Source organism: Chiroxiphia lanceolata, chromosome 1 (assembly GCF_009829145.1).
Source record: "Chiroxiphia lanceolata isolate bChiLan1 chromosome 1, bChiLan1.pri, whole genome shotgun sequence".
In the NCBI taxonomy this organism is placed as follows: domain Eukaryota; kingdom Metazoa; phylum Chordata; class Aves; order Passeriformes; family Pipridae; genus Chiroxiphia; species Chiroxiphia lanceolata.
Genome location: NC_045637.1, coordinates 137,059,006 through 137,078,790, shown reverse-complemented (window position 1 = coordinate 137,078,790; position 19,785 = coordinate 137,059,006). Strand labels below are relative to the sequence as shown.

Here is a 19,785-nt window from a genome sequence, read left to right as displayed (position 1 = left end):
TAAAGATGATGTAAAGATGGTTGTTTCTTACAAATAAACAAAGCCTTGAAAGAGTAAACCAAGGTCTAATTTAATAAGATATATTTCATTTCCACTTGCTATCAGTGAATACAGAAATAAGGGTACAAAGCCAATACTGAATACTAAAGGGAAGCTGCAATTAGATCCATTAAAGATTCAATATTTCTCCCTCTGAAACTGATAGTTCTGTTATCAGTGACACAAATGAGCAGCATCAGGCTGTCAGAACAAAGAATGGACAAAACAAGGCTACCTTCACATGTATTACTTGTAGTAATTTAAGTAGTCAGGAAGGCAAGTGGGAGAATGCCTGAGGTAGACACCACTATAACACACCTATGAATGGAGCACTACAGAAGAACTAGAAACACTATTCACAAAATTAAAGAAAAGAATCTCAGAACTGGAATAAAACTGCTATCGTTTTACTTCACACACACAAAAAGATCATAAAAAGAGAACTGAGGAACTATTGACCTATCAGGCTCCTGCAGACAATCTACAAAGTTTTCACTCAAGTACTGAACAATTGACGCACTGCAGACCTGTATTTCACTCAATCCATAGAATATGCAGACCTTCAATCAGGCTTTTCCACAAAAGGCTACCCTTTGTGATAAATGAATCTCTGAAAAAGATTCTAATATAACTTACCATTATGTATGGCATTCATCAACTTCGAGAAAGCTTTTGAGTTAGGAGAAAAAGGGCTTCATGTTAAGATCATGTTTAACAGACACACAAAAGAATATATGTATAGACAGGAATTGCAGTGAACAATAATATACCTGAATACATCTTTCTTGTATTAGAGCTCTGATCATTTACAGTAGCTCAAATTGTAAAATGGATTTATTTCTATCCACTATAATTTTTTACTTATATTTCTTTTATCAGTGTTGGTTAGATTTTAAATGTCAAGTATAAGAACATTCCAGCACACGCCAATTAGCTGCATTCTAAAGCTACTATTACAAATAAAAATTCAAATACTTTCAGAGGCAATCAATCCTCCCAACAAAAGACTGATTTCAATTTCATTGTCTGCAACAAATTTAAAAACTCAAACGAAGTTGCCTTGCCAATTTTAATCACGAGGCATCTGTTTTGCTTCACTGATAGACTGAGACAAACTCAAGCAATAAAGAAGTTTAAAAGAAAATGGTTGTGTCCCCTGGACTTCAGAGAGCTCAGTTCAAGAACAACTCAGATACGCAGAGAGAAAGAATGTACAACTAGTGGCACACCAAAGGAGATGCTCACATGAATTTCCTTTCCTTCAAGGGTTGGGGTTTTCACAGAGTATTGATCTCTGATCCTGAAGTGCCAGAGCACACTCACATCCTCTGCTGAGTGGCTGAAGTCTCTAACAGAGCCTCCGCAGCATCAGGACACTTCAATGCCCAGTTGCAGAGTGGTGACAATCATGCAGATGCTGGTCCTCTTACACTTATGCCACCAGTTTATTCCTGATTAGGATAATGACCTCATGACTACAGAATTATTTCAGTTTCAGCTTACTTCACTTTTTCACACTACTAATGAACAAATCCCTCAGCTTACACATCTGGTGTGACAAGATGATTGAATGAAGGATTTTACAAGTGAGTGTGGTGAGCACCTCTGTCATACTTCCATGGATGCATTTTCTACCTGCATCAGCCTCTGAGGTCTAGCTGTAATAACTGTTCATCTTCCAACAGGGTAATTGCCTTGAATGCTTTATTTTTCTTCTTTGCTCTCATCACCATTGGAAACTACCGAAGATTGCTGTCACAACCCATTTTTTAACTGCCAGGCTATTCTGAACATAAGGATTTTAAAAAAATGAACTAACAATAAAGACACCTTAAACTTCTGTCATTGACACTCAATTTTTACAAAACTAATTCAGACGTAATTTTAAAAGAAAACAAAATAAAACAAAAAGCCTTGACTTCTATCTATTGACTCAAGTAACTAGCCAAAGGTATTTCAATTGAAAAACTTTTAAAATTTCGAAAACTTCAATTAAAGCTTTACATACAAAGTCTGTACTGTAAAATATACAGTTGGGGTTTTTTTTTTTCATTTTGTGGTACAGGAAAAGAACCCACAATATACAAAATCCTGAATGAATCTTGACAAAAGTGCATTAATCCAATAAAACTGAAACTGATAATTTTAATTAACTTTCTCAACAGTTTTCAGAGAACTAACAAAATGTACAAGAATATACTTAGAAGCAAAACTACTACTTTACACAGAAAAAATATTACTTAAATGCACAGTTACTAATGTCTGGAATCATATACATTATACTATTTGGGCAGATTCAGAGAACAGAATGCAACTGCAGTTTGCCACCCTCAACAGCAGAATCGTTTCACCCACATCTACTCATTATAGCCTTTATTTATTATTATTATTCTATCAGTTTGTTCCAGTTATGCTCAACTTTTGTGCACAAGAAATAACAGCCATTTTGATCCACCACCGCTTTCGATATTAAGGAAAGTCCCTTTCAAATTCAAGGAATAATCGAGTAGGTTTGGAAGGGGGCTTGGGGGGATGGTGGTGGGCAGGTTTTATTTTATTTTATTCAAACAAGCTCAGCCCTAGATTGCCTGAAGATACAACCTTTTGCTTTTGTTTCTTTAAAACTGTACCACATGGGAGCTATCATTAACCCAAGCAACCACAATACAATGAGCATCACTCAAGAGGTATGAGAAAGTTTTAAAGCAGAATACACTAGATATGCCACAATGCTAAATGTATTACTACAACATACACATTTCATAGACAAATGAGGAGGAGATGCTGTTAAAGACCTGACAAAACAGTTCAGTAGACCTAGACAGCAACATGGGGTTAAAACAACACTTTTCTGGCAACTCAGTAACACAAAGTAGGAGAACAGTGAAATAAAGCAGGGGAAACAAAGTGCAGTAGCACCACTTCCAACTGCAGCTACTAAATGTGGGGGGAAAACTTCTTTTTAACACTGACAGTATATACGATCCTTAAGAGAACAATGCCAGTTGAAGGACACATGAATTACACTTTAATAGTCTGCTACCGTGCAGAAGGAACTTTTCACAATAATCATGTGCTTCAATGAAATAAATATGTGAGGAAAGGATTCACAACTTTGATTCTTACTTTCAAAGTCCCTTCTTCTGGAATCCTTAAGATTTCCAATAGGAAGTAACAAAACTATCATGCAATGATGAAAAAAAAAAGAGAAATATGGTGTTTCAAATCATCAGAAGAGAACAGAAAAAGCATAATTATGATACTTTAAAAATTCATGTTGCACCCGTATTTCAAATACTATCTACATCTCATAGAAGAGGATATAAGTAGCACTAAGAGACATCTAGAACAGTTAGGAAGGATATATAGCATGAATGACAAAAATGTCTTAAGATATATAGGTCTAAAAATGGTAACAGGGAAATTACAGACTTATCAATTATAAACCCTGTAAAGATGCTGAACATTTTAATGATTATTCACTGTATTCAGAGAGGTATCAAAATATGATCAGCAACAGTTGTGGAAAAAGTACATCCTTTTACAATGCATAAAGATTTGAAACTCACTTCTCACTTTTGAGGTATTAACAGCATAAATGGCTTCAAAAATTATTACACAAATTCATGGAAGAGACCAATTAATGGAAAAGATCGACAGCTGCAGACATCCAACTCTGAGAGATACGCAAAGGATCCTAGTAAGAAAACAGCCCGTTTAACAGAATTCCTTTAAAACATTGTTCTAACACAGACCTCATCCAGTTACACGAGGAAAAGCCAGCACTTGAGCCGTCCTCCTTGGGACTGATGGAGCTAATTCTAGACTCTCCCCAAGCCTCAGCATAGAACAGAAGGAGAAGTGTTCCCCTACCACTATTCCCTTCAACACTCCATAAATTAGTAGGAGGCAGAGGAAAAAAGGTGTTTTATTCTGGAAGGAAAAAAGGGCCACTGTCTTGGTTCCTTGGTTCTATAACTGCCTCTATTGGCAGCTATGTCCTTCCTGACTTTCCTGTGCCCGAGCACCCTCCCAGCCATCTAGTTTTCTCCTACAATTTACAGCCAAGTTCTTGAACTCCAACATTCTGAGGTGTCAAGAAAGGTTAGATATTGTGAATGGTAACCACATATATGCCAAAAAACTACATGCTGTAATAGATGGACTTCACATTCTTTGTTTTCCTTTATTTTTCATCTCTGCTGCCTTACGCACTTTCCTCTTAGTCTTGGCTGAATCCTTCCTCTCTTTATCCAGCCCTTATGGTAGCTACTATTGCTTGCTTTATTTAGAACCTCACACTTACTCTTCTTTAAAATCAGTTCTGCTCAGAAAAAACTTTGATGCTTCCAGTTCATTCACTTTAGTTTCAAAATATCTTTGAACTGACTGTGTAGTAATACCTACATTCAAGTCACCATCCTTTGGCCGTTTGTTACTTGGTTTTAAGCAAATTGGTTACGCATACAAAAACCAAATTTCAATTCTAAGCTTATCACTACTCCCACAACAGAAAAAGAGCCTAGTGACTTTGTGCCTTGAAAGCCTGTCACTTGCTGTAACCCACCACTCAATCCCTTAGATTAGACATTTGCCCAGGACAGTTATTACACTTTAAGAGAATTAAAAAAAAAACCAAACCAACCAAAACAAAACAAAAACCACCACACTCAGAACAAACAAAACAAAACAGACAAAAAACCCCCAACAACTCGAATCTGAGATTCTTATGTGAAAGCTAACTATAATGACAGCTTATGAGCTGCTTTTTCATTTGTTTAGGAGAATGGGGCAATGGGGGGGGGAGGGCCTGCTTGGGGTTTTTCATTTGTTTGGGGGGTTTTTTTCGGTGTGTGGAATTTGGGTTTTTTTTATTTACTTGGAACCTCTGGTCATTCTTATCAAGAAATCCTTCTCCTAAATATTCAAAACAAATAAACAGTGAGAAACAGAAATAAAAGCAAGTCAAGTACAAAGGATCTGATAGGATTACTCACACACAAGCCCCAGCTGCATGTTCATATTCTTCAGCTCTGTTACCAGATTCCATGAATCTGTTCCCAACTCAAATTTCTAGAGCTACACAGGTCCAAACACCATAGATGCTCACTCACTCTTTCTTGACAAAAATTTTCCCTTTTTTTCCAGTTACTTAGTTAAATGAGAACTCTCTTCAGAAACTTTTTACCACTGTAGGTAATTCTCTCTCACAAAAACATATGCAGCAAGTTAGATCACTGTCAAAATCAAGTTTTCTTACTGCTATCCTTATGGCCTTCTCACAGACACCTCACATATCTACCAGATCTCACAATGAAAGATGAAGACTTCTATTTAAACGCTGGATAAAAAGTATAGAAAGAACAATATGAAGTAATGAGTCTGCATCTAAACTAAGTGTTAAATCCTAGTTTACTTCAAATGGACAAAAAATTTGCTTTAAATTCAGAATCAGATAAGAAGTAGCTTTTCTAACAATACAAAATAGTTTATTTCACTATTTCCAGCATTACCACCACAGAAGCCCTGATAAGAACTGCCCTGATCTGTATTTTAACAGCACATTTTGTGTTTATGGCATACCTGTATATCAAGCTCCTATAGCACTTTTTCAGGTATGCCTAATGCTCCTGAAAGAGAGGTTTATTTAACTAACCTGGAAATACAGTGTTGGCTTACCTGTGCTAATGTTCTGCACTTTATTTATGCTGGGGAGGGTTACTAAAAATGAGCTCCCACTCAGGTGTATGAACACAAAGATCTTGCAACTACAGGTAACGTTTGTACAGTATCAGGTAGTGCCATATAGTGAAAAGGCACTGGGACACACTTATTTAGTGTACCTAAGACACGTCTTTACATCTAGACTGACACTGGATTCCACAGTTTCTCTTTTTAAAGTGTTTTTAATGCAAATGCTATTGAAATCTTCAGGTGTACTTGTAAAGCTATCCCAGTTGGCTCCTGCCATTTTAAGTGCAGCTGGAAGTTCAGACTGTCATCAGCCATAGCACATGGAACTGCCCAGGGACCACCCGACAGCACTGCATATAATAATATAATACTTCACTACACAGCAAGAACTGTTGTGGGGCACAAGCTGCAGTGTTGTACCAAGTGACACTGCACTACCACAGCCCAGGTTATCTAGAACTTCAGAAAGCTGTTGTTCTTAGTCCTATCACATCCATATAACCTATTTTAGGAAGTAAAATAAATTACTTACATAAAAAGGAATCATAAGGAAACGTGGACTTGATAAGCAGACACTTGGCCCTATAATATCTGGTTTAAAAAGCAGTATAGGTCCTATACATCAACACATGAATCTGTCCAATATAAGTCTGAATGGATTTGTCCCCAAGCAACATCTTTCAGTGAAAAGCTCCATTATTTTAAGGTAACAAGTCTTTGTATACCACTGCATTATGTTAGCATTTCTATTTAAATTTTTTATTTTCTGTTTAAAACTTTACAAGAGAATCTAAGCAATTATTACAATAATCAATAACAGCTCCAGATATCACAGCCTCTCCTCTCAAGTGTAATCCTAAAACAATCTTCAATTAGTTTAACTTCTGGTACTGCAGCTCTTCACATCAAATAAATGGAAAATGTAAATGCAAAGTACACTTCCTTCTGATTTTAAAAACCCGACTGTAGTGCTATCACCTCTGACTGATGACAACAACAAAAAAAGAATTTCACCATATGAATTGGACAGTCTTCAGAAGGACAAAGATGCTTCAAGAACTATCAACACATACATATCACTTATTTTTCAGCTATATTTGATTTCTGAAAGACCTGAAAGTCTGTAAGATCTGAAAAGTACAATTTTCAAGGAGGGGTAAAAAACCCTACTGCTCCTTTTATAGTCAAGTCTCTTCTCTACCCTCCCCCCCCCACACTTTTTTATGTTCCCATGTCACCTTTAACAGATTTTATGGAGTTAAAAGACTGATTGCTATCTCACATTTGACTTACAAAGAATGCCATACTCCAGTAATTGACTCCAGATGCTGAAAAATGTTCACACTCAAAAAGATGAATATTTTAATTTTAAAATCTATCTATAAAAAACCCCCTCTTCATTTGATACCATTTTATAAGACTTTTTTAAGTTAAGTAATTTTTAAAGGAGATCCTGGGAACTGAACAGTTTCAGGAAAGCAAACACCACCTGTATCTCACTTCATTTTCCATGCAACAGTAGAATTCCATCTAAGGATTATTTCCGTGATCTTCAGGAAAGAGACACACCTCTAAAGCAAATATCAAGTTCTGCAACAAAGACATTTGATAGGACAGAAATCTTAATTGCTTCACAGCGTCTCCCTGTTCCCCGATGTAGCTATTTTAAATTCTAATTCTTAGTTTTATAATAAGAGTTAAAGAACTACTGCAATCTAAGCACAGAACTGAAGTTTCAGTGCATTTTCTCTTTCTGCCTTTTTTTTAAATATAATAATGATAATACCACATACTTTTACTCCATGTATCTACAAAGACAATCAGCCTCTGGAAAAGGAGAAAATTTATTTTCTTCACTATGTAGACAACAGCAATAGCAAAGCTGTCAGATAGATCTCATCCATACAGTGTAGTTTAACCAGATTACTCAGGCCTAAAATAAGTGAGGTTTTATTAGGAGTTCAAACCTAACACTAAATATATACAAGGCACTTTGTTGGCTTATGAACCAAATAAAATCTAAAAGCAAACAGTTCACAAAAAGCTCATGGACTTCTTTGAAAACCTTCCCCTACCAAACAAGAAAGATTTATAGTGGAATTTGAAAATAGTAACTACAGAAACTTAAGTAGCCTTCAAGCCCTTCCCAGTCCATTTTCTTCTCTGCCAATACAGATACAACTAATGAAATAGTGTATTCATTCAGATACTTACTACGTTTCAAAAAGTTGGTATTTACACGCCAATTCTGAAAAAAAAATCTATATGGGCAAAATCTAGACCTGCAGAACTTCTTGTATTTGTATTAAGTTCATATTTGGGTAGAAGAGTCACAAAACTTAAATAAAAGCAAAATTTAAAACAGTTTAGAAATATTTACATGGTTTTGCTCAGCTGTTTGAAACTATTACGTCTTTCTCCTGAAATAATAACTACCAAAATTTTCTTTACTTCTTTATTTTGTTATTAAACAAAGGACCTAAAAGGGAAGTCAAGAAAACATATATTCTCTTTCCTGTATTAATTTGCTTTTTGCTTTGTTGCATCTGAAATGTATTACAAGTTCATAATTTAAACATACTATTTGCTGTTGATTGTTAAAGAATAATAAATAAATAAATAATTACATATTTTGAAATTTAAATAGAAACTAATGCCCAGACTAACCATAATTTAGGACTCTAGTTTAAAGATATAATCTTCAAAATTTCCATTTTAACCTGAGAGACACATTCTTATAAAACAATTAACCAGTCAGGCAATTTTCAAGGCTGCCAAGATCTTCTCCAGTATTAGCAGGCCTCAGCAGCTTGACATGGAACCTCTCTCCTAGCTAACAGAACTTACCTTACCTTCCTTGGGACACTTTTTTTTCACTTCAGAAAGCCCTCACATCTGTTTTCACTCAAAAAAAATCCAAAACAAACAAAGGAAAAAAACCCCTAAATTTTTTGTAGAAAGGAAAACTTTTTTTTTTGTTTTGCTTTGTTTTAAATCAAGTTTTGTTTCAAAGCAAGTTTTGTTTCAAAGTAATGCTCCAAGAGTTTCTAATCTTCCAGCATTCACAGGGAGCATGATTTGCATCTCAAGCAAAACCCACTGCTTCCGTGGAAAGTCAGGCAGCTTGGAGACTCCAGAAGTGGAAAGGCTGAACACTTCTTGTTTTCAGCAGCCCATCCAATTAAGTGCTATAGGTTGGTATTTCCATGTTAACCTTTTTTTTTTTTTTTAACAGAAAACGAGGCAATTACAGTATGCAGTATGCAATTACCAATAAAAACATCTTGACCAGGAATATTAATTCTTCCTGTATAACAATTATGATCATGCTTCTAAACATTTTGGTAAAAGGAAATATTCTCAAATTAAAGATATTCCAGTCTAGCAAACAGCTTCAGACTCTTTGAAAAGGATGTTTTAAAAACATTAATCTTTATACGCCTCTTCTCTAACTTTCACATTCATAGTCATAATTTAGGAAGAAAGTCATAATTAAATACAGTACTCTGCTACCTGCAATATTCATGGAGTAATTTTAAGTGATGTACCTTTTCTATCCCTTCTTGAAATGACTGTCACAGGGATCACAATAGCCTTTTTTTCCCCTAAAGCATCTCAATATGAAATAATGTTCAGTTCTCCATTATTATTCAGTTTTTCATAATTGTTTTCAAAACACATCTCTCTTAGAAGAGATGTGTTCATTGTTCATTGTTTTTTTGTACACAGCCTTCTCAATCGAGGAATTCATTACATCCAAGTACATTTTTTACAACATACAGTTTTAGAAACCACCCTAAACCCCCAGAGCAAGCAGAAAAGATGACTTAATTTCTTCCAAATCTCCGATAAAAGTATAAACATACTGTGTTGCAAACCAATTTCTACAGACCCATGCTGCCTAACAATTCACTACTAACTACTGTATTTTGAAATGCATTATTTGCCCAGTTACAGACTATTTCATATGCTAAACTGATGCACCATGCTAATTTTTCTTTTAGAAATCAAAGGGACAACACAGTACAGAATTAGGTTCAGAGGTAAGAACCAAACAAGAATCTCTGCAAGCACATTGATTGCTTAGCTCTAGAATGTCCTTCACCTGCAAATCCAATAAATATGCTCAACTAAACTGTATCTTCTAGAAAATATATCTAAATTTTCGGAACTGAAAATTGTTCAACTGTTACTTTCTCTCACTTGATCATGTTCTACCTTTTTTGTTAAGGGTGACTGTAGCACCAGTTTTCAGTTTCTCATGATATTCACAGTTCGATAAACTCTCTCCTTAGCTGTTCTCCAATAACATGCTTCTTCCAATCACAGAATCTTTCCTGTGGCTCTTCTTTTCTTTACACAGAGCAGAGAGCAGAACTAGACACAGTATTCAAAGACCAGACGCTCTGAGCACAGAGCTGCCTTTCTCATTAGTTTGCTGTTTATCCATTAAAACATTTTTAAACACAGCTCAGCACCGGAAACTCAGACATGGCTGATTAATTACCTTTATACTTTTTCTCTACAGCCCTTCCTTCCCCAGAAGGTCATCCTTATCCTGCAAGTATACATCCAGCTTTCTAAGATGCAATCATTTACTTTAGGTCCATCAACTTTACTCTTAGTTTGTATATTGCCCTCATAACCAGATTAGTTCCAAAAATTGCAGAGCTGTCCAACAGATTTTACAGAATATTCTGAGCTGGAAGGGATTCACAAGGATCATCAAGTCCAACCCTTAAGTGAATGGCCCGTATGGGGATCAAACCCACGACCCTGGTGTTATTAGCAACACCTGGCTCTAACCAACTGAGCAAAAAATTGATGACTGATGCAAGGGGAAATAACAAAATAAAGTAAACACTGGTTTAATAATTGCTCTGATCAAAATTTAATTGAGACTTAACTATTAACTACAGTTAATGGAAGGGTTTGCTGACTTCCTATCATTACAGTTCTTTATTTAAAATGTCATGCTGTATCAGCTGAAATGTAGACATCTACTATGCCACTTTTAATAAAAAATAATTAATAAAATTATTTTTTAAATAGGAAATTAGTCCAATAAGTGCTTTTCCATAACTCACAATAACCACCATGAATCATTACATCTTTGTATCTCTTCCTATCTTTCTTCTGTCAGGCACATCGTAATTGCGCAGAATTAACTGACTCACCAGTTTCTTACCACTTCACGAGTTTTAAAGACTTCCTGAAATTTAACACTGACAGTCTAAGAACATGGAAGTATGAGGTATTCCTCGTCAGGAACTGTCCATACTTTTAGCTGTAGCTGCTGATAACAACTGTTTTAGTTAAGAACACTGATGAGGGGGTCCCTTTCATGATAATCCCCATTTTTAGAAGCTACTACCATCGCGTGATTTCTTCCCTGTTACCTGATGAATGTCTCCATGTTTTCTACACCAACAATCATCAATTTTAATATTTTAATCTTGTACACCGTTTACCAATCTCAACAGCACTTCTGCTAGCCTCAAATACAAAGAATGAAAAACCCTGCACGTTAATTTTGACTTGTGTGTTTTCTACTCCATTTGCTTAGTCCTAAAAGGACATTAATATCTATTAGTATCAATTTGTTCTTTGTATTCTGCCTCCTCTGGAATACAAACTGGCTTTTAACACAGCAAGACTACTTCTTCTGCTTTGATGTCCTTAGCAGATGAACCTAATAGCACAAACTGTTCCAGAATAACTTTTTCTAAACTCTTTCTCCCAGTAGATTTAGTTAGTAAGACAAACTAAACACAGCATCACGAAGATTTAACAGAAGTACTGAGGGACTCAGTATCTGAATAAGAATGATTTCAAGTTACATTTCTACTTTGAAACTCAGTGTTCTCTTACATCATCAGCACGACAACGAGCTTAACAGTACAATGATCTTGCACAGCATAACACTTGTAACACTTGACAAAGGTTCCAGCACTGCTTGAATGAGAGGAGGAGAACAAAATACGTGGAACCAAGCTGAAGCATTTAGAAAACTTGTATGTAAAGCTGAAATTTGACTGCATAAGACCAACTCAGAGAGACCTGAGTCTCTCTCTCTCTCCCTAAAAAACATTAATACTTTCCCAATCAGAGCTTGAAACATTGCTATATTAGTAAAATACTGGGTTCAGATGTGTCCTTTATTTCAAAAACTGTCTAGTATTATCAACCAGAGCATACTGAAGGCTGGTTAAGGGTAGAATATATATGACGCAGAGATAAAAACGTAGGAAGACAAATTATAAGTTTGCCTTAATCGAGACAAAGGAATTCCAGAAGATGGGCATAGCAATAGTGCTGAAACAATGGGCTAACCATTTTGAGGCCAAATTTTTAAGTTAACTTTCTCCAGTCTTCATAAAGGAAAAAAAAATAACTTCATAAGCTTTTTTAGGGTTTACAGTACTCGTAAGGGCACAAAATCAATTATACAAAAATTAAAATATTGAAGCAAATCATCCCTTGAAGTACTTAGTTACTGAAGTTGATACTATACAATTTGTTGTACATTTGTATCAGTAGCAAACCTGGGAAAGGCAGAGAAGTGCTTGAAGCACTGTAATACTTCCAGCAGCAAGTATCCATGGCCGAACTTGGAGACAACTGCTCGAGAACTTTATCTACTGTGAAACAGAAATTTCAGCTGACTTCTGATACTTGACTGCTTTCCATTTTACCTTGCTACATTATTCTACAAAAGCCAGAAAGTGCTGTATGCCACATAAAATGTTCCTTTCCCTATTGCTGTGGGACATGAGATCTCAGGAAGTTCTTCATGCACTGAAGCGTACTCCAAACAAAGAGGGGCCAGAGCCACACAAACTGCTTGACAGAAAAATACAAAATGCATGAAAGTTATTTATCATAACTGTATTTTTTTTTCTTCCCATCACCTTATTAGCTTCTGCACTCCTGCTGAAATAAAGTGCAAGTGTAGTAAAAGAACATTTGATCTTGGAATTTGCTACTGGGACAAGGTACTACTACCATCTGTTCTAATCCCTCGGCTAAAGTTTTCTGTTCTTTAATCAATGCTGTTGTGAAAATTAAAAAAAAAAAGAAAAAAATTAAAAGCCTTCAGCAGAAGGGATCAATGCTTTACATACTACAGACTAGAATTCTTTAAGTATTATTCCCTAGAAGGATGCTGAGAACACAACTACCGGACTTGAAAAGTTAAATAGTTCTTTAAAATTGTAGAACTCAGATGAACTCACCCTCTCGCCCTTCATCACCCTTGGCCCCATTAAAAAAATTCGGATTCTGAAAGCACTCCAAAGACCAACCCCATATGAGGCGAACTAGTATCAGCTTTATATAACTCCCACTGACAACTGACTTATATCTTCCTAGACAATAATCTTACAGTGCCTGTGAAATCCCAACAGAAAGATAAGTGTGGTTTGTTAATCAGCTGTTATTAGCTAAAGAATGTTTTTTTTAAACAGGGAGAGATATACTAGTAAAATGTTAATTTACTACAAAAATTCCTTATGCGCCTACCAATTAAATTTTATAAAACCTTATTTCAGTGTTTCCTAAGAGGTTATAAATACATCTCAGAAAAAATCATAAGGGGCATAAAGATTGAACATTTAAGTGATCAAAATCCAAACACATCAGACCAGTTGCATGGCAACTGTAATAAAACCTGTGTGTATGTGCTGCAGCAGTTTTTAATCACGTCCTTATACTATTCACGGTACTTCTCTGTTCTTACTAAGCAGGAAACAGAAGTCTTGTGGACTAGATAAAAGTTTGGAGAGGACAAATATTTTCAGAAAACGAGCTGAATATACTTATTCTGAATAAAACCTCAATGGAAGACATTTAATTATGATAAATAGCACATGATGAATCTGCATTACCTCGTAAAATAAGCTTTCCTTCACATTTCATCTAATTTGAGCATTAACTATGAACAAAATTATCATACATCTTTGAAGTCATGTTTTTCATAATTTTTATGGATCTCAACAAGTACTCTTCAGAAAACTGAAAAAGAATGGTAGCTTCAGATAGCTGCAGTTAGGAAGGTTATTAAAAAGGATAAAAAAAGAGGAAGAGATTCTTGAAAAAGTGCCTCAAAAGCTTTGTTTAGTATGGTCTAGCTCATTCCCAATTCTGCTTCTTTGAAGTAACAAGGCAATTCCAAGTGAGAGTCAGTAAAAACTTTGACTTGAGTACCCTGCATTTTCTCTCACTACATTTACGTGCACAAAATCTTACTTGGGGGTTTGGGTCATATAATTTAGATTCACATGTCAGATTTTGTTACTGGACAATGTAGACACATTTCAAAGAGAAATATCCACTTATCATACCTGAGAAAATGTATGCTGCTGATAATACTGATAACACTCATATGCCCTTCCTCATTGTAACAAAGTTGTAAATGGACTGCTAAACCCAGAAAATGCTTATGATGAAGTGAGGAAAGCAGCACTAAAACCATAAGGAAAAGGGGAAATGAGGGAGAAGAGTACATTAAAACAATATGTTGTGGTTCAAACAGTATTTTCTGGATAAATTTAGAGCTCACGCTCCAAGACAAAGACATCCCTTTTGGTTTTGTATCTTTGGGTTTTCTTGTTTTTATTGGAGTGATATTGTTTGTTTGTTTTTCATTCATATTCTTTGGCAGCTCAGAAAATACCAGTTTTAGAGGACGGGTGTAACACTGGCTACCAAGACTCTAAGTATGCTTAACAGAAGTGAAATTATAGGCTGAATATCACAATAAGAGTAATAAAACCTACCCAGTATTTCCAACCACATCTTTCAAAACAAGGAGTTTAACGTTATCACTGGTATTTTATAGATAGAAGAGTGAGATCTAATAAAGAGGACAGAGGAAGTAAGAACGGATCTGGCCAGGGAAAGGCCTGTTCAAGGTGCTGACAAGACCAGAATATTCAGACAAATATAAGGGGCAAAACATGGGTCATTCACTTCAAACTAAGACCTTGTACTTCTATCTGTTACCCCAACTACAACTATACATAATCCACCTCAAAGAGATTACAAAGGATTAAGACAGTTTGTACTATAATAATCAGAACGCTGACATAAATCTGCAAGATGGTCTCTGTTCGTAACAGGTATGAGGTGAACTTGTTATTAAAATTGTATTTCAAACAAAAAGATAAACAGTGAACTCTAAATTCTGTCATAAACCATTTCTCCCTGAAGATTTCAATACAGGAAAATAATATTTAATATAGTTGCCACTGCTATTGTCTAATGAAATAGTCATTTTTACCCCTAATAAAAATCATAATTTGCCTATATCTAGCAGATTTCAAACAATGTGGGTTTGAGATCAAGTTTTTAAGTACCTGCCTTCCTTGTTCTAAAGAAAATATGAAGTTTTTTGTTTCTTGAAGCATGTATATTTTAGAAGTATCTCTTGTTTATACAATGAAAATATACAGTATCAAAAGCAAATATTCAAGTTCCATTTCTCTTTTCCACCATAACAGAAAAATTAAGCAAAAATCTCGCTACAACAAAAAGGACAAAATTTCAAAGTTTCAAAAGCCAGGTAGTTTGTTATTCTAATCCAAACACAAAAGCTTTGAAAGAAACTTCAGAGCAACAAAGACTTTGGTAGATACAGTATTCTGCTAGGCCATTCCACACATGTTTACTGGGAACAGAAAGCCTCTCACAGCCCCAGATGTACATAAACAGAGGAAGAACAAACCAGCCAGCTTCAATTGCTAAAAAGCACGCAAGAATATAAGAATGACATCCAGCTGCACAGGGGTCCAGATTCAGAATATACTTTTGCATGTTTAAACTGGTAATTCTCCATATAGACAATTTGGCTTTTAATGAAGTTAAATTGGGAAAAAATAATTGAGGGACATACTCAGCACAGCTGACATGCTTGGGTAACAATTTTGTTTTCTCTGTGTAACAGAACATACAGACAATACAGTCTGTATTATCACTTATTTTAGCTAAACCTGTCACATGTAATTTCCAAAGAACCTATTTTCATGCAACTTACTTTCCCCCTATAGCTTCAAAACCTGCATTTATATTGCCTATAGGCCAATACATGTGCCAATCTACTACAGCCACCTACAGCACAGTGGCACCAATACACGGAACAAAACTTACTCTTCCATGACACTTTAAATGATACCCTGTTTTTGAAAGCATACTCAGAATTACAGCTAAAATAATAAAAACATATTTCAAGGTAAGAAAACAAATCCAATAAATGCCTACCTGAACCCACTGGAGATGAGCCAACACTAAGACTTTGTAAACTTCCATTCCTGAGCAAAGTTGGAGATTTTTGAAGACCAGAGCTTGTCACACTTCCTGCAGCAGATGCCACAGATGAAGTAGGGGAAGCAGAAGAAACTGAAAGATGGGAAAGACTTTCTTGACTTTTATTTCCTTTGGGTCTACCGGGCCCATGTTTACTTTGTTTATTTCCTTTCCGTTTCTTCTCTGTTACAGTTTTTTCTTCTATTCCAGAAGTTTGAGCTCGTTTGTATGCTGTAGAAGTAAGGCTTGAATTACTTATGTCTCCAGGTGAGCTTTCAAAGTTTTTAGATTGGGAAACAGCTGCTGATGAAGGGAGACCAATTAGTGAAGTGAAACAATTAACACTCCCCTCTTGACTCCCAGCCTCTCCTTTATGTACATCTTTGGTTGACGAAGCCTGCTGAGAATGCGTGAAACTGTCACTTCGCAGATCTGTGTCTGTAAAACTCAAAAAATCTTGGGGAGACTGAACTGAACTTCCAGAAGATGACTTTATGCTCCCAGGAGTGCCCAAAAAGCTTCCTAAAAAAGAAAAGAAAAAAAAAGTACTTTTTTTTTAACCTGCAGTTGATGAAAACTGATGGGAAATATTACTATCTCAGAATACAAAACTTCAATGTGGAGGGACTTTATGAAAAGCATTACAAAGAGCTAAAGAACTTATTTTTCTAAATAACTCATTGGTTCTCCTGCTGGTCTTCATTCTGCTGGATATGATTCTCGGATTCGTGTCTGAGATTCAGATTCAAATTTGGAGCACAAAGAAAGTAAAATTAAATACTAGGAGAATAACAACTTTGTTGCTTAGGTAACTTAGACATCCATCGTGTTTTGAAGCCACTACAATAAACAAACACTTGGTGCAAGTCAGAGCAGGTTTTTATAAACATGCACATATAAAAAAAGAAGGCTGATAGAAATGTGCTATGATCATACCTACACTATCTCTGCAATCTTCCTTACCATTCTACCCAAAATCAAGGGTCTGGCACAGGTCAAAGGAACAGCAATTGCACTTAATTCACCCTGGCTGAGGAGGTGTTCCACAGAAGAGGTATTTTTCAAAAGCACAAGAAAGTAAGTGAAAAACAGCGTATAAAATTGGCATTTTAAGACTTCTTTAGCACTGTCACAGAACTACAAATATCTTTTGTGTAACAGAACTACATTGTTTCTATAATATTTGGAATGCAGTCGTTTCATTACTGTATTAGTGCATGCAAGGCAGAAAATGGAGCACTCTTGGGAATTACAAACATCTACTTCCACTGAAATTCAGTAATTTTATATGAGTGGATGCATGTGGGTACTATTTCACAGAACTCAGACTGATGACAACTATCCCATCAAGAAAATATTTCTAAATATGACATTAGGTTTAAAGAACCCATCCCCTTTAAAAACTAGTGTTTTGTCATTAGTACTCCAGAAAATATTGTTAAGAATTCCATTTAAAATACAATTTACATTAATACAGCAATTTTTTTAAAATTTGTTTTTTAGAAGTGTCAATAGTGCATGGTTTTAGTATGTTCGTAAGGTAAAAACTTTGTGTTACTTAAGGTAAATAAACCATATATACTTGTCACATAATCATTTTCTGTTAATATATTTCAACAACAACAAAAAAGTTGAGTAAAAAGGTCTTTCATTTTGAAGAAAATGGTATACTTTAAATGTCTGCATCTTGAAAAATTATCTGGGGGCTACTGTATCCTATCCATTAGGTAATCCAGTTTCATTCTAATGTGTGCTGACTACAAACCATTACTGTTACTTCCTTAAAGAGCTAAGAAAGACCTCTAGACTCAAATCCATGCTCAAGTTTATCCCAGACTAACTTCTCAGCATATAAAGACACTTCTCTTTTTAGCAGATAAAGAGAATACTTTAACAGTCTGAACAAAAGCATCGCTTCTGCACTTTAAGACGCACGACCTTCTGTTTCATGTTACGACAACAAACTTTTTGGCCTGAAAAAAGTTGGGTTTTTTTTGCCGAAGTGAAATAACATTCCCATTATTGAGGAAAAAAGATAAATTACTTTTCAAGTTTTAAATATATAAAATTTCTAATCCATGTCATTACAGCATAACAATCAGTACCTTGCTGAAAAGGGCTAGCTGCAGTCACAGTTGTTCCTGGATTTCTTCCAGCAGCAGGCTTTCTTCCCCTCTGACCTGAGCTGTGACCCGCAGATTTCTTCCCTTTGCTCTCTGACCCTCTAGCCTCTGAAGAATCTTTTCCACTTGAAACGTGTGTAGGAACTTCCTGGAAATTTGCATTTGTAAATCGAGCTGTGGTATCTTCCAATCGCTTCAAGGAGCCTGACATGGAGTTGTTGCTAGTGCTTGTGTATGTCTAGCATTTTGATAAGAGAGAAGAAATAAAAGAAACAGGTCACACAAAAAAATTGCAAAAAAAAGAACTGTTAAAAGACCCCATTCTTTCAAACAAGCTGAGAAGTGTTCAAATCCTAATGTAACCGGAAACAGCAGGAGTTGCAGAAACTGAACCATGAAGATTCTCAGCAAACAACTGAAGTACATAAAATTTCATTTTGTGGAAAAAAATGCATAGAACTAATGGCTTTGGTTGAAATTTTTACTTCACTGAGGTCAATGCATTAATCTCATATCTATGGTTACAGTCTTTATAGTCTATTTAAATAGCATATTGCTATTTTATGCTCAAAATTAAAAATTAAAAACTAACTTTAAATACTCTTCTGAACATACACCTTTTATATAGCTTTTTTTGTGAAACTGGAAATATTGTTCCATCAGCAGTGGAACTGTTAAAGGCTTCAGAACCTAAGAACTTGCATTTTTAAGATTTTACAATCCCAACACCAAACCAAAATCAATAATCCCAACTGCCCCTTATGTCTTCCTTTCCCATCATCACATCAGGATTCTCTGCCATCTGAACTGTCCCATTCATCCAGTTCCCTAACTATCATCAAGTAAAGAAGACATATGAGATCTACTTGGCTAAGACACACCTACTTCAAACACACTGTCTGACAGGAAGTAAAAGGAAAATACACTCTTGAGTTTCCAGTGCAAATTTCTTCCTCAACCCCCACCCACCCCCAAGAATTCTGGCCCTTCTCCTACACTCATACACTCTTCACAGGGCTTCCAAAAATTTTATCTTTAGGTCCATTATTCCTCTGTTAAATTTTTTCACAACTGCACATATTGATGAATAATAGTCAAATGAGGTTCACAGAAAGTAATTAGGAGGGCAGGGAAATTGCATGCACAACATTAGAAAACCATACAAAGGAACAGAATTTTCCTCATGACTAAAAAAAAAAGTGGAGATGTGATAGCAGAATTTTAGTAACAGAAGAAAAAAAATGAAAGCAAAATCATGAAAAAGGAAAAAACATTCCGATGTTATTCATACTTAAATCATCTAGTAAAATAGCTGTTTAAAGCTTCTTAAAAAAATATGGATCAAACCTAGAAGCTACTCATCTGTTCAAAATGAGCTTGTTTCTCAGTTCTTTACAGAACAGAATTTAAAACAGTATCTATATTTATCTTGATTAAAGACCACACAAACACATGCCTCTTAAAATTGAGCATATACACACATTTTCCCTTTCCCAAGCGGGATGCTTGTTGAATTTAGGCCTAAAGCAAAACATTTCTTCATCTTTACAAACAGCTTTATGTACCAGCTATACAAAGTTTTCCATATTTCACTGAAACAGCTAAGACATTTACATAAACCTTACTT

At 35.4% G+C, this 19,785-nt stretch overlaps 1 protein-coding gene across 7 annotated transcripts in view; it reads right to left on the bottom strand.

Moving 5' to 3' along the window:
* MLLT10 (MLLT10 histone lysine methyltransferase DOT1L cofactor) overlaps positions 1 to 19,785 on the bottom strand; it is a 125,392-nt gene that overhangs the window by 43,780 nt on the left and 61,827 nt on the right. For all 7 annotated transcript variants that reach the window (XM_032707796.1, XM_032707787.1, XM_032707845.1 and 4 more), the window contains 2 exons: positions 18,141 to 18,396; positions 15,991 to 16,557 (listed from right to left, as the gene is read on the bottom strand). In XM_032707796.1, coding sequence (XP_032563687.1) covers positions 15,991 to 16,557; positions 18,141 to 18,396 — 823 coding nt within the window. The remainder of the gene's footprint in view (positions 1 to 15,990; positions 16,558 to 18,140; positions 18,397 to 19,785) is intronic.